Here is a 12,213-nt window from a genome sequence, read left to right on the forward strand (position 1 = left end):
ATAATGTTTCTCTACATTCAAAACAAACTCACTTCATAACCGAATACACAAACATTGAACCAACCGAGCCACAAAACTGACCAATTTTCGATAAAGTAGATAAAATATTGTTTCTGACATGCCGACGGCTATAAAATTTTAGGATTTAAGTAGAAGTGATTGATAAAAACGATTTCTGCTACAAAAGATAAAAGGTTGCTTCCCCAGCATTTATAGCGTTCGTATTTACTGTATATTCTGAGAACTTGTCGATAATACTGGTTGGACACTCCCTTCTAATTTGCCCCCCAAAAAATGCAATCAGCCCCGTTCCAGCGTACCAGACACTGGTAAACGAAATAAAATAACCTACCACGATGACACGAAATGATTTGAGCATCAACTGTCAATATTTTAGAATCATTATGAGAATAAATTTAATAATGACAAACTTTTAGAGGTATTATCAGAAAATATGTCACACATACACATGTATATAGGACACTCAGACATGCAAAACAGACACCAATCTAAATATGATGGCAAGAAATGACTTGTGTAAACCAAAATCAAAAATAAATATCAGAAGCTTTGTTTTTTTTTAGATTACTGATAACTACTTGTTTGATTTTAAACCAGGAATGTGCATTTCTAATTGCTAGTACTAGTACGGATTAGTCTAAAAAACACAGAGATGAAAGACAGTAGAATTATGTATTCAGTAAACATGGTTGGTTTGAGATAGAAAGCTTGATGAAATGTCAATGAGTCAGGAATAACTAACCATACTGAAAACATACATAAAGTGCTAGGAGGAAAATGCCAAAACACATTTGTTTTCTCACTTATATTCTAAGTGAATGTACATAATATGTACATTCTACATCATTTATTTTCGCGTTTGACTAAAAAGATTTTTCCAAAAGAAAAATAGCTTATACTCAAGTGTATCAGACAAAAAGGTATTAATGACTGTTTACAAAAAATAAAAATGTCACTGCAGACTGCTTCTATCAGGCATTCTTGATTATTTGTTTAGTTTACAGCTAAAAATAGACATCTCATGTGTCCTGATCTTCTCAAAATGCTCTCTCCGTCACTGTAAAAATAAAGAGATACTCAAGGCACCCTTTTAGTTCCTTAGACTTGCCACACCAACGAAACCCTTTTGAGACTCTCTAGGTTTCCAGGTGCCTCAAATATCCTATTGTGTACTCAAGGAACTTCAATAACTGCCTTAAAGCCTTTATTTATAATGGGGTTGCTGCAGAACCAGACAGTCTTTATAACAGGAACATATGGGTTGCATTTTGTAAGATCCATGGAAAACTGCCCTTCTTTAAGGATGCCTTGAGGTTCTCCAGAGGGTTCTGCCATTGTGACAAAGAATTGCAGGTCAGAATTTGTATACCATGGTTTTAGTTGTGATTCTTCAAGAGATTTTGCCAAATCTTTCAACGGGCGACTCTACTTTCTCAGTGTCAATGTGTAGAATGAAATAAAAGTTAATGACCTACTCTTGCTATAAGGGGTATGATCAAAGTATCTCCAATCCAATATTTTTGCAATATCCAAAATAAAAGATACCAAAATATCCAATATTAGTGCAAGAAATATCAACAATCATATATGGAATGGAGATACTGGGCAGCTTATCCTTGAAGACCCTAGTAGGAGTGGGAGATGTTATTGCCTTGCTCCTGAAGGCTCACCAGAAGATCGTCAATCTTCTCCATGTTCTGAGAGGTTGTCAAGGTGCTCGGCACATTTCCAGGGTCTGGCATAGACTGCCCAAGTAAAGACTGGATTTGCCCCTCACTCTCTTGCTGTCTCTGTCCAGACTGACTGATGGCAATGATCTGATCAGATAGTGTAGATCCTGGGCTGTTCATCAGCTGACGGCACTCTGCAGGAAAGAAAACATTAGAATGAGTTATGACTCTGAATTATGAGACAAACAAGTCTAAAGCATGTTTAAGAACACTGCCTGACCATTCTGGATCTCAAAAAGGAAGAGGTCGGGCTGCTGATTCCGGTTGGGCTGGTTGAGGTTTCCACCCATTGTAGTCTGAAAGAGTTGACCAGGCTGTTGTACTGGAGAGGAAGTGCTGGTTTGAATTCCGGTTACATCACTCTGTGGTGCAAAAAGGGTTTCTTGAGAAGCCATCCCCCCTTGCATGTTGGACTGGGCCATGAAGAGGTTTACAGACTGTGAAGGACCAGAACTTGGCGCCAACTGCATTGGTTGCTGGTCTTGGAAAATTGGCTTATTCGAGGATGGGTTGACCCCCATAGTAGTCTGATCCTGAAATGTCATGGGTTTAGACAACTCCTGCTGCCTGACTGTAACCATGCCGGCCTGAGAGAAGGGAAGGGAAGTGTTCTGTTGTTCTGGAGAAGCTAGGCTGCTGTTGTTCATCGATCCAATCTGAACTTGTCCACCGAATAACAGATTTGAGGTTTGCTCTTGTGTTACTGGAGAATTTAAGGACCCGAGGAGTAGACCGGCCTGCTGCTGCTGACCAGGGGAGAGTTTGCTCGGTGATTGGGAGATGCTCTGGAACATGGAGCCAGGTTGGGCATGCTGTGGTGACTGCTGCTGCTCCATCGTAGTGCCTTGCTGAATGGGGGACAGTTGGGTTGGAGTCTGAAATACAGATGGGGCCTCGAGAGTCCCCTGCATAGAAGTGAGGAAAGCCAGTTGCTGTGGCTGGCTGGCATTGACAGTAAGTTGACCTGATACAGCATTCTGGGAAATAAACATACTGGTTGCAGAGGGCTGAGCTTCTACAGACATGTTGGACCCACTGAGAACATTGAGATTGCTTTGGAAAAGGGAAGCTTGGACCTGATCCTGGTTGGGTGAGGTCTTCTGTGTGTGGAAAAGAGCCTCCTGTGGGCTTTGGGCTTCAGTCATGGCCGTCTGATTGTGAAACAGGGAAGGTGAGGAATGACTGGGTTGCTGCTGAAGAAAGCCAGTTGCTTGTTGAAACAAGGTTGCTTGCTGCTGCTGCTGCTGCTGCTGTTGTTGTGATGGGGTTTGCTGGAAGAGGGAATTTCCATTCTGCACCATTCCCTGGGAAGAGCTCTGTTGCTCCGAACTACAATGCATCTGAACCTGGGGCTGAAAAAGCTGATGTTGTAGGTTCTCCAGAGTTTGCTGCTGCTGGTGTTGCTGCTGCTGCAACTGGATTTGCTGCTCTTGTTGCTGGATGTGCTGCTGCTGCTGCTGAATTTGCTGCTGTTGTTGCTGGATTTGCTGCTGCTGTTGTTGGATTTGCTGCTGCTGCTGTTGAAGTTGATGTTGTCTTTGCTTTGACATTGAATTCTCATTCTGGAGTTGGATGTTGCAGAATCCCTTTGCTTGCAGCTGCCGCACAGCCTGCTCTAGTTGTGCCACCTCATCTGGAGGTAGAAGGGAGAGCTGTTGCTGTGGGTTGTCATCTATTTGGGACAGCCCCACCACTGATCCACCACTGTTGCTTGATCTCTCCTGTCCAAGACTGTTTCTGTGTTCCAAGAGGAATGGCTGAACTCCTTGCTGGAGAAGAGATTTATTAGGCACGTGGAAAGAGCCGCTGGATGCAAGATTATGTTCCTGGATGGTGCTGAATGGTTCCTTGTTAGAAAAGACAGAATTCGGAGATTGATCCTGTTCTCTTGTTTGGTGTGCCAGCGGACTGGAAAACTTGCAGTTATTGGTGGAGATCTCAGTACTCATGTCTAAGGCTTGCTGGGCTGAATTGATGACTTCAGAGGTCTGTTGGGTTCCAAACAGGATAAACATAGGCATTTATCAAATTATAGGGAAATGCTTGATGTGGTACTGATTTATTGTGGTGATTTATGTCTCATGATTTATACAAACCTTGAAGGGATTACTGGAGACCTCCATTGGTGTGGCCTCTTCTCGTTTAACAAGAGGCAAAACCGGCGTCATCAAGGCAGTATCGATTACTGTATGAAACAACAGACAGAAGGCCAGTGACTCTTCCATTTCAGGAAATACCCTGGCACTCATAGCGCAACATCATGTTATGCTAATAGTCACATAGATGTTTGCTCACCTTTTATTTGTTCAAAACAACAAGGTGTCACCGGAGGCAAGACTTCCTTTTTCACAGAGGAATCAACAGCTGAAAAAATGTATACAAAATTAGTGATTTTTCTAAATGGTAAACCGTTCTAGCACAGTGTTTCCCAACCCTGTTCCTGGAAGCACACCAACAGTACACATTTTTAAGTACACTGTTCCTATTCAAATACAACTGATTCAACTTATCAGCTCATAGAGACTCTAATATGGATGGATCAAATAAGGGAGACGCCCAAAATGTGTTCTGTTGGTGTGCCTCCAGGAACGGGGTTGGGAAACGGGGGTAAAGATTAAACTGACCTGGCTCTGGAGTGTACGTAAATGGTTGAACATCATGGGATCGTCCGGCATTTGTAACAACATAGATACCAACAGATACAGGAGATGTGATAGCTGGATTCTGATATTCAGGAACTTTAACAATAATGTGATTCTAAAAGGGGAGAAAGTCAAAGATTAAAAGATCACATCTTTTTTAATCACAACACAATGGTGGTGTCATATATATGAGAAGACTTCAAAGAAGTGTTGGAAGACTATCAGACACGATTCACTCAAATCACCTGCAAATCATATGGGATGTCTGACCATGCATTTTGTTGCAATTTCAACACTAGCCAGATTTATTCACTCCTCGTTTTTGGCTACATTTGTGTAAATTATGGTCCCTTTGCATTTGTATAATATAGTTTGTTGTGGCAGCACACAATGTATTAAAAAAAAAAACATTGACTAAACATTGACAACTAAAATCACTTCTGACAGTCACTGTAAAAACAGATCTATTTAAATCACTTGCTAGAAAATAACTAAAAACTTTATTGCGTACTGGTTGTGTATCTAGGTCATCAATCTGCCGTTCTTTCCATATTCATGTCAGGCAACAATTGGGGACACTGATGTCTGTGACCTGTGCAAAGCTGCCTCTATTTTTGCAGTGCTTGATCATCCCACACAGTCAAATAATAGACACAGCAGATGCTATGGCTTACCTGATGGAAAAACTCCATGTCAATGTCAGCCTCTGCCTTCCAGGATTTATCATCTGCTACAATCAAACAGGGAGAGGTTAAACAGTGCAAGTGTTGTGCAGGAAGAGCATGTAACATGTAACATGTAAGGATACCTGAAGCATTCTCCTGAAATATGACCTTGGTTCCTTTGAGAAAGTTTTTTCCGATAATAAAGACTTCATTCCCCCCTTTAACAGAACAACTGTGTAAACTCTTCTTGAGAATCTCAGGTACTCCTGCAGGCTGGGCTATAAAAACAGAACCAATCGGAGAAAGAGAGAAAAACACCATTAGGATACACAGCCACGTCACAATGTTTCTGTGCAGCAGACCATGACTAAAAATTTAGTTTCTGCACATCTGACATTACGTGTGGGTCAACAAATCCATACAGCAAAATCAGCCTGCGACTAGCGGAAAACCTGCTTACTTTTGCTTTGTATCCACACAAGGAAACCAGGAAGGGACACAGATAACATGCTGGTAATGCATAACCAGAAGGGCATTTACCTACAAAAGTAGGCAATGAGGTACAATTGTTTCTTAAGAGTTAAATTATAAGTGAATTACATCTGGTCAACATTGCAAAAAATGATTTTCTTACTTAGTATTTTTATCTTGTTTCCAGTCCTAATATCTAAAAATTATTATATCAAGATGCATTTGCTAAAGTAGTAAAATGCCATAAGATATTATGTCTTTATGTATTATGTATTATGATATTACATCTAAATGAAGTGAGTTTTTCCTTAAAACAAGCAAAATGATCTGCCGATGGGGTGAGAAAAATAATCTTAATTCAAACTGAATTTTCTCACCCCATTGGCATATAATTTAGCTTGTTTTAAGCAAAAAATTCACTTTATTTTCACATTAAATGATAATCAAATAAATTGCAATTAATCCACATGTGCACTATTATATTGTCTACTTCAGTGTTAACTTTTTTTAGCATTTCACGCCACATTGTTAAGACATTGTGTCAATGCAACAACACCTCCAGTGCCAAAAACACATTGTTAAAAAGAAATCATTGCACTTAATAAACAAGCAAATGTGTTTTCTGTCCTTACTAACACAACAATGACCATCAAAACCATTTTCTGAGGTAAATGACACAATGCTACAGATGGTGTCAGTAGAACTTAAGTTGTGATCAACCTGGAATATTTGCTGGCGACACAGAAATTCAATTTTAGTACAATTCATCACAGTAAGCACCTGATGTTCTGCCTAATACTCATTCTCTCTCCTTTTTTTTTTTTTTTTTTTTTGGCTCTATGGCTTTAATAATATAAACATTCATTATCCCCCCGTCTAATCCCTACCTCTCCTATGTGATGAGAGCACCAGCTGGGCTCGCCAGCAGGGAGATGCTATGAATAACCCAAAGCCACTCACTGCACAGTATGGGAGACGACGAGGTCTGTAACGTGAGCACAGAGCCATCGGGGCGTGGGATGTTGACTCGAAACACCAGTCTGGCACGGGTACTCTTCTTCTTAGATCCAGCCACCCCAATACGGGCCTCCACATCGGCATTCCTGAGCTTCAGGATCCCCACACAGTCTACACTGTAAAGACACCCGACTGTCAGCTGGTCATCGTCAATATCAATTCTTCCAACCACATTTGATCAATACAGCCTCTGGATTAGAGGACTGGGATTGTTCTTTTTGAATATTCAGTTTAAAGTTTAATGAACAATTTAGAGCTTCAAAGTGGGGTGCAATTCAACTAGTTGACACGTTGTTACATACGCCAGAGTCATATTGCTGCTGAGATCCAGAGGCACTTCGATGACAGTGGTGCCTTCAATGTCCACTTCCTTACAGGCAGTTGTGTTCCGGCCTGTGACCCTGCAAGCCTGGTAGAAACCATGGGGCTTCACACGTCCAGCATCATTGCCCACAAAAATCTGCAGGACCACTGACTCCTTCACACCCTCAAGCTGCGAGGATCAAGAAACTTGTAGTTAACAGAGTAACATGCATATATATCAATAGGGGAAAGCGAGAAGAGAACCATGTCATAAGACTCATCTTAAAGGCACATTCATTTGTGTTGTAACTTTCCTCTAAAGAGAACACAACCGTAGGTAACTGTAAGTCTGTGATACCCACCTTGATAGTAGGGAAACCCTGCTGTGTTCGGTCTTTCACAGACCCACGGCTGCCTTCGGTCAGGTAACGCGCTCTATGCTGAGTCTCAGGCTGCACCACAATCTTCAGTTCTTTCCCTTCACTTTTCTGCGGGTACTGACAAGACAGTATCCCGCCTTTGAGACCAGATGCTTGAGGTCCATCAGAGCTATGGAACAAGGATCGCTGGTGAACATCAGTCGAAAGCTAATTGGGGTTTTTGTACTTTTAGTTCATCCAAAAATGAAAATTCTGTCAACATTTACTCACTCACTCACTCACTCACTCACTCAATTTTAGTTAGATGTTCAGCTAATGTTTCTTAAATGTTACTGGTTTCAGATGGTACAGAGTTCAAAATTCAAAAGTAAGATTCATTAATCTTAAGATAAAGATCTGTTTTAGCTGTTTGTCAAACATTTCAAGCCCTGACGAAAGCCTTGTTGGCTGAAACGCGTAGGCATGTTTTTATTTTTATGAGACTAGCCATGGATTAATAAAGGCTTTTTAATCTTTATCCTCCTGAGTGCCTCAGATCTTTATCTTAAGATATATCTGGATCCCTTTACTGAAGAGCACCGGAGGTATTTACATATTTTTACACCCAAGAAGCACTCCCAGCATTTTCCTGCTGTTTGTATCAAGATTCATTAATGTTTGCAAAATTATAAATGGATTATAAAATTATTCCTTAATTTTGTCTCTAACATTCACATAACCATGAAAAAAACTCGTTTAAACATAAAAAAAAAATTATTAAAAAAAAAAACGTTTTAAACAATCAGAGAACATTCAGAAGTTCAGAATTTTTCACAACTTAATGGGAACATTAGAAAAGGTATGAACAAACATTCTTCCAGTAATATTAATTAATTTAAATGTTTGTTGAATGGTCTTTAATAACGTTCTCAAAACATTTATTTATACATCATTTATGGAACTTTTTTGTGAAATATTTTTTCTGGGTCTCTTCGGTCAGAACTAACCAAAACCAAAAAAAAAATACATTTTTAATTTAAAAATTTTCTTGCTTCATCTTAATGGGATGACACTTGGTGACATTTGTCACATTAGCTGTGTGAACACACAAAAAAATCATGGACATGATTCCCTCACGCATAGTATCATAAAATCCCCTCAAAATTCAAAATAATAATCCAAAAATATTATTGAATACAAATATATTACATTGATTTTCCTTGGGCGAAAAAAGTTACATTTCAAGGCTTCGGTCACTTTTGACCGTGAAGGTACCAAGTGTGACCCAAAAATGAAGGGGCTCATAGAATTTAATGTTACTTATTAGCAGTGTTTGGTAAGTTACTCTAAAATTACTAGCTACTAATTATATCTTCAACAGTGTAATTAGATTACTGCACTAATTACTCTCTCTATAAAGCTTTTGCATAACTTATTACTAATGACTTTTTAAATCCCATATCAACCTCGACCAGTTGAACAATACAAGAATAGACATGAAACTGCTCTTTGAATTTTTCCAAATAAATAATATAAAATTGCATAAATTATTCTTAAACTGACCAAAGGGAGACGGTTACATTAAAAACATGCACTTTAAAATAAGACATTAAATTAAATCACTATTGTTTCATATAAAATTGTTCTAAGAAGAGTATTTAATGCAATTACATCAGAAGTTACTGTAAATAAATGACAGAAAAATTGGAAGTAATCATTTTCAAGGGAAAATTACATTTCTTTCAAATAGTTCAGATAACATACAAAAGGAACATTCTCATAATGTTGCCTCTAACATTTACATAACCAAGATTTTTTTAAAAAAACTGGACATAAACATTTTTTGGGGTTTCCAACATCTTGGGTCTATAATGACATTCGGGTGAGTAAATGATGCCAGATTTTTTATTTTTGAGTGATCTATTCCTTTAATTTGATTAAATATTTTGGGTTCTTCACACCAATCTCCAACAAACAGGCACCAAAACGCACCAGAAGGCCAAGAGGCCCAACGTATACCATGGCACTAAATGGCTCACCTTGCTTTGGAACAGGTCTTGCTGTCTGGGCCAAGTTGTGAGAGCACAAAGTGTGGACCTTTGGCACTATCTGCATCAAAGACATCCATGCTGGCCTCTTCAGCAGGGACCGGCTTTGACCCCGGCTTCTGTCGCGGGGTACACTTACGGGCCTTGCGGGGCACTTCAGTGTTGTCATTGTAGGAGCTGGAGCTCACAATGCTGAAGTTAGAGACTGAGTTCTCCATCCAGATGCTGTTGCTCTGCTCTGAGTCGAGAAGCAGCTCATCCTGGCAGGACATGTTGCTGTCGTCGAACAGGTCCTCGGGTGGAGGCGAGATGTTGAGGACAGGCCGTTTGGAGGGTGTCATCTGGTGTTGCTGCTGGGTCTGCTGGCCACCTTTTTCTCCACAAACTCTGCCGGAAAGCTTGTTTTCCGCAGCCAGCACCTCGGCTTTCCTCCGACTGCTAACATCTCCTGGCGTGCTGCTGTCATTCCCGGCCATCCGTTCTGAAGCTGAGGTGGAAGAGGTGGGAAAAGCACTGCGAGGACTTCCCGTGCTCATAGCAGAAGAGGCGGACGACGCATCTGTAGTGTGCACAATTAAACAGTGAATAAAGGCATCGGTATCAACATGAGCCAACAGTCCCAGTCAAGTCAAGACATTTCTCTTTCTTTTCCTTACAGCTGTTCCAGTTTTTTTTTTATCTTTTAAAGAGCATTATCTATCATTCGGGCAAATGTCAAAAAAGCAGTTGAAATGCTGTGGAAATAAATAAACGAACAACGGGAGCAAAACGATCATGCTGAATAACATCTGTGAAAAAAGAAAAACAAGCATTTCATGTAGAGTTACTGCAGAGCAGGCCATGACATCACTCTCCAAGACATTACGCACAGCCCGCTAGCCATAATATCCTCGTATGTCTTGGGTTTTATTAAGCATACATTGGAAATCTACAGTAATCGAGCTCTTGCATATGACCCTCAAAAAAAAAAAATTGGGCATTTGCTTTAATATTTATTCCAGTCTATATGGGGGTCTATATCTCATCCAAATGATGCAAGCAAATTCTTATACAAATTTGCACAAATTTTGACGGGAGTGAGCATAGCCACAGAAACAAGATAAACCAGTGTCTGACCTATGAAGCAGAAAACTGCAGAGCATTTTGTATGCAGACACTCCCTGCTTCAGAGAGAAATTCCTGGAATGAAAATGAGACAACCAATGAGTAATAAAAGCTGATAGTAAAATGAAGAGGCTTTGTTCAATTTTATTGGTTTGTTTTTGGTGCATCTAATGAATTCATTTGCCTTGAAAATCCAACTACACACCTTCCACTCCTCATTTGAACAAACGATGAGGTGAAGCATTTGTCACAAAAAAAAACAGTATAATGCCTGTCTGTGGCATAATCTATAAGACATTTTTGATATTTGTGTTTGTTTTGCATAAATAAACATGCATATTCACATTCAGGGAGAAAAAGAGGTTGAAAAACCATTTATTAAAGTGATAGTTAACCCAAAAAAGGACAATTCTATCATCATTTACCCTCATGCCATTCCAAACCTGTATGACTTTTATCTTCAGGACACATTTTTTTTATATTCTCTCATCATTTCTGTCTCTCCATTGAAAGAATATTCAAGCTAAATTTTCTAAAAGTTCACAAAGGCATTGATAAAGTAATTCATTTGAATCGAGAGGTTTAATCAAAGTCTTCTGAAGAGACACGATCACACGATATATCATTAACAGATTTTTATTCACAATTTAGGCTTTTATTCCCATCAAGCAAGCATGTTTGAGCTTCTGATTGAGCTCTATGTATGTGAATAAAAGCCCAAATTGAATCTGTTCATCATATAAAGCGATTGAGTATCTTCAAAAAAAACTTTGATTAAACCTATCAACTCTCCATATGGATTACTTTTACAATGTTTTTTTGTACTTTTGCGTGCAAATATTGGTTGAGTGGGCTTTCAATGGATAGGCAAAAATTATGAGAGATTAATTTGTGTTATGAAGATGAACGAAAGTCTTTGGTTTGGTTTGGAACGACATGAGGGTGAGTAATTAATGACAGAATTTAAATTTTTGGGTGAACTAACGCTTTAACAGTGACTTAATACAGTGACAGTATTTCTTTACACTTGTCATTTACAACATTTATCTGCTGTAATGCATGAAAACGAACCTGGAAGAATCAAAGTGCTTTGAGGTCAGGCACCAAAAGGATCTGATGTAAAATGCAAAACTGGGTTGCATCATGGATGGTTCAAACCAGCAACCTTCAGCAATCTAGAGCTACGTCCGAAATCGCCCCCTATACCCTCATTCACTATTCCCTACATTAGTCCACTATTATAGTTCACTTGAGGGAGTGAATGAAAACGAGTGTGCGCCGAAATGGCTGCCGCTTTTGCATAGTTTGTGCTTGCTGTTTAATAATCATTTGAAACTTAGCAAACTGGCCACTCCAATAGTAAGATGAAATGATTTATCCTGAACTCTGTCATGGAAACTATTTTATACATCATAATTAAAGAATTTAACGATCAATTAAAAATAAATTTAGTTTGATATTACACTGTACCCACATTGGACCACTGGATGATTCAGCTGCAGCGCCATCTTCTGGCGAGACGCGGGAATTCATTCGGCGCGCAACTCTTACAGTGCATTATGGGTATTCTCTAGCCGTTGAGCGTACATCGGTTTTACACTCGTTATTGCAGTGCATTGTGGAATTGAAGGAGTGCACTCGATATCATCCGCTATGGTTTCGGACACCACTACAAATGGCTGTCCCTTCAAATAGTGCCCTATTTAAGGGTATAGGGGGCGATTTTGGACACAGATCTTCAACCACCTCACCACACTGCTAAAACTCTGACAGCTGCCTAACGACACATACCAAGATGAGGACATTTCTCCTACAGAATAAGATTGTCTAGCGTGCTCTGAATATCATTGATT

General features: G+C 39.5%; 1 protein-coding gene across 2 annotated transcripts in view; it reads right to left on the reverse strand.

Moving 5' to 3' along the window:
• Positions 1–679: 679 nt before the first annotated feature.
• nfat5b (nuclear factor of activated T cells 5b) overlaps positions 680–12,213 on the reverse strand; it is a 50,828-nt gene continuing 39,294 nt past the window's right edge. The window contains exons 3-13 of one of the 2 annotated variants that reach the window (XM_084404456.1): positions 9,248–9,815; positions 7,212–7,398; positions 6,849–7,039; positions 6,490–6,662; positions 5,202–5,336; positions 5,068–5,123; positions 4,376–4,508; positions 4,047–4,115; positions 3,848–3,936; positions 1,972–3,739; positions 680–1,885 (exon numbers count right to left, since the gene is read on the reverse strand). In XM_084404456.1, the coding sequence (XP_084260582.1) occupies positions 1,647–1,885; positions 1,972–3,739; positions 3,848–3,936; positions 4,047–4,115; positions 4,376–4,508; positions 5,068–5,123; positions 5,202–5,336; positions 6,490–6,662; positions 6,849–7,039; positions 7,212–7,398; positions 9,248–9,815 (3,608 nt within the window). In that variant the 3' untranslated portion in view covers positions 680–1,646. The remainder of the gene's footprint in view (positions 1,886–1,971; positions 3,740–3,847; positions 3,937–4,046; positions 4,116–4,375; positions 4,509–5,067; positions 5,124–5,201; positions 5,337–6,489; positions 6,663–6,848; positions 7,040–7,211; positions 7,399–9,247; positions 9,816–12,213) is intronic. The other variant, XM_084404457.1, reaches the window with a different exon arrangement.

This window comes from Rutilus rutilus (assembly GCF_951802725.1).
Source record: "Rutilus rutilus genome assembly, chromosome: 3".
Classification (NCBI taxonomy): Eukaryota; Metazoa; Chordata; class Actinopteri; order Cypriniformes; family Leuciscidae; genus Rutilus; species Rutilus rutilus.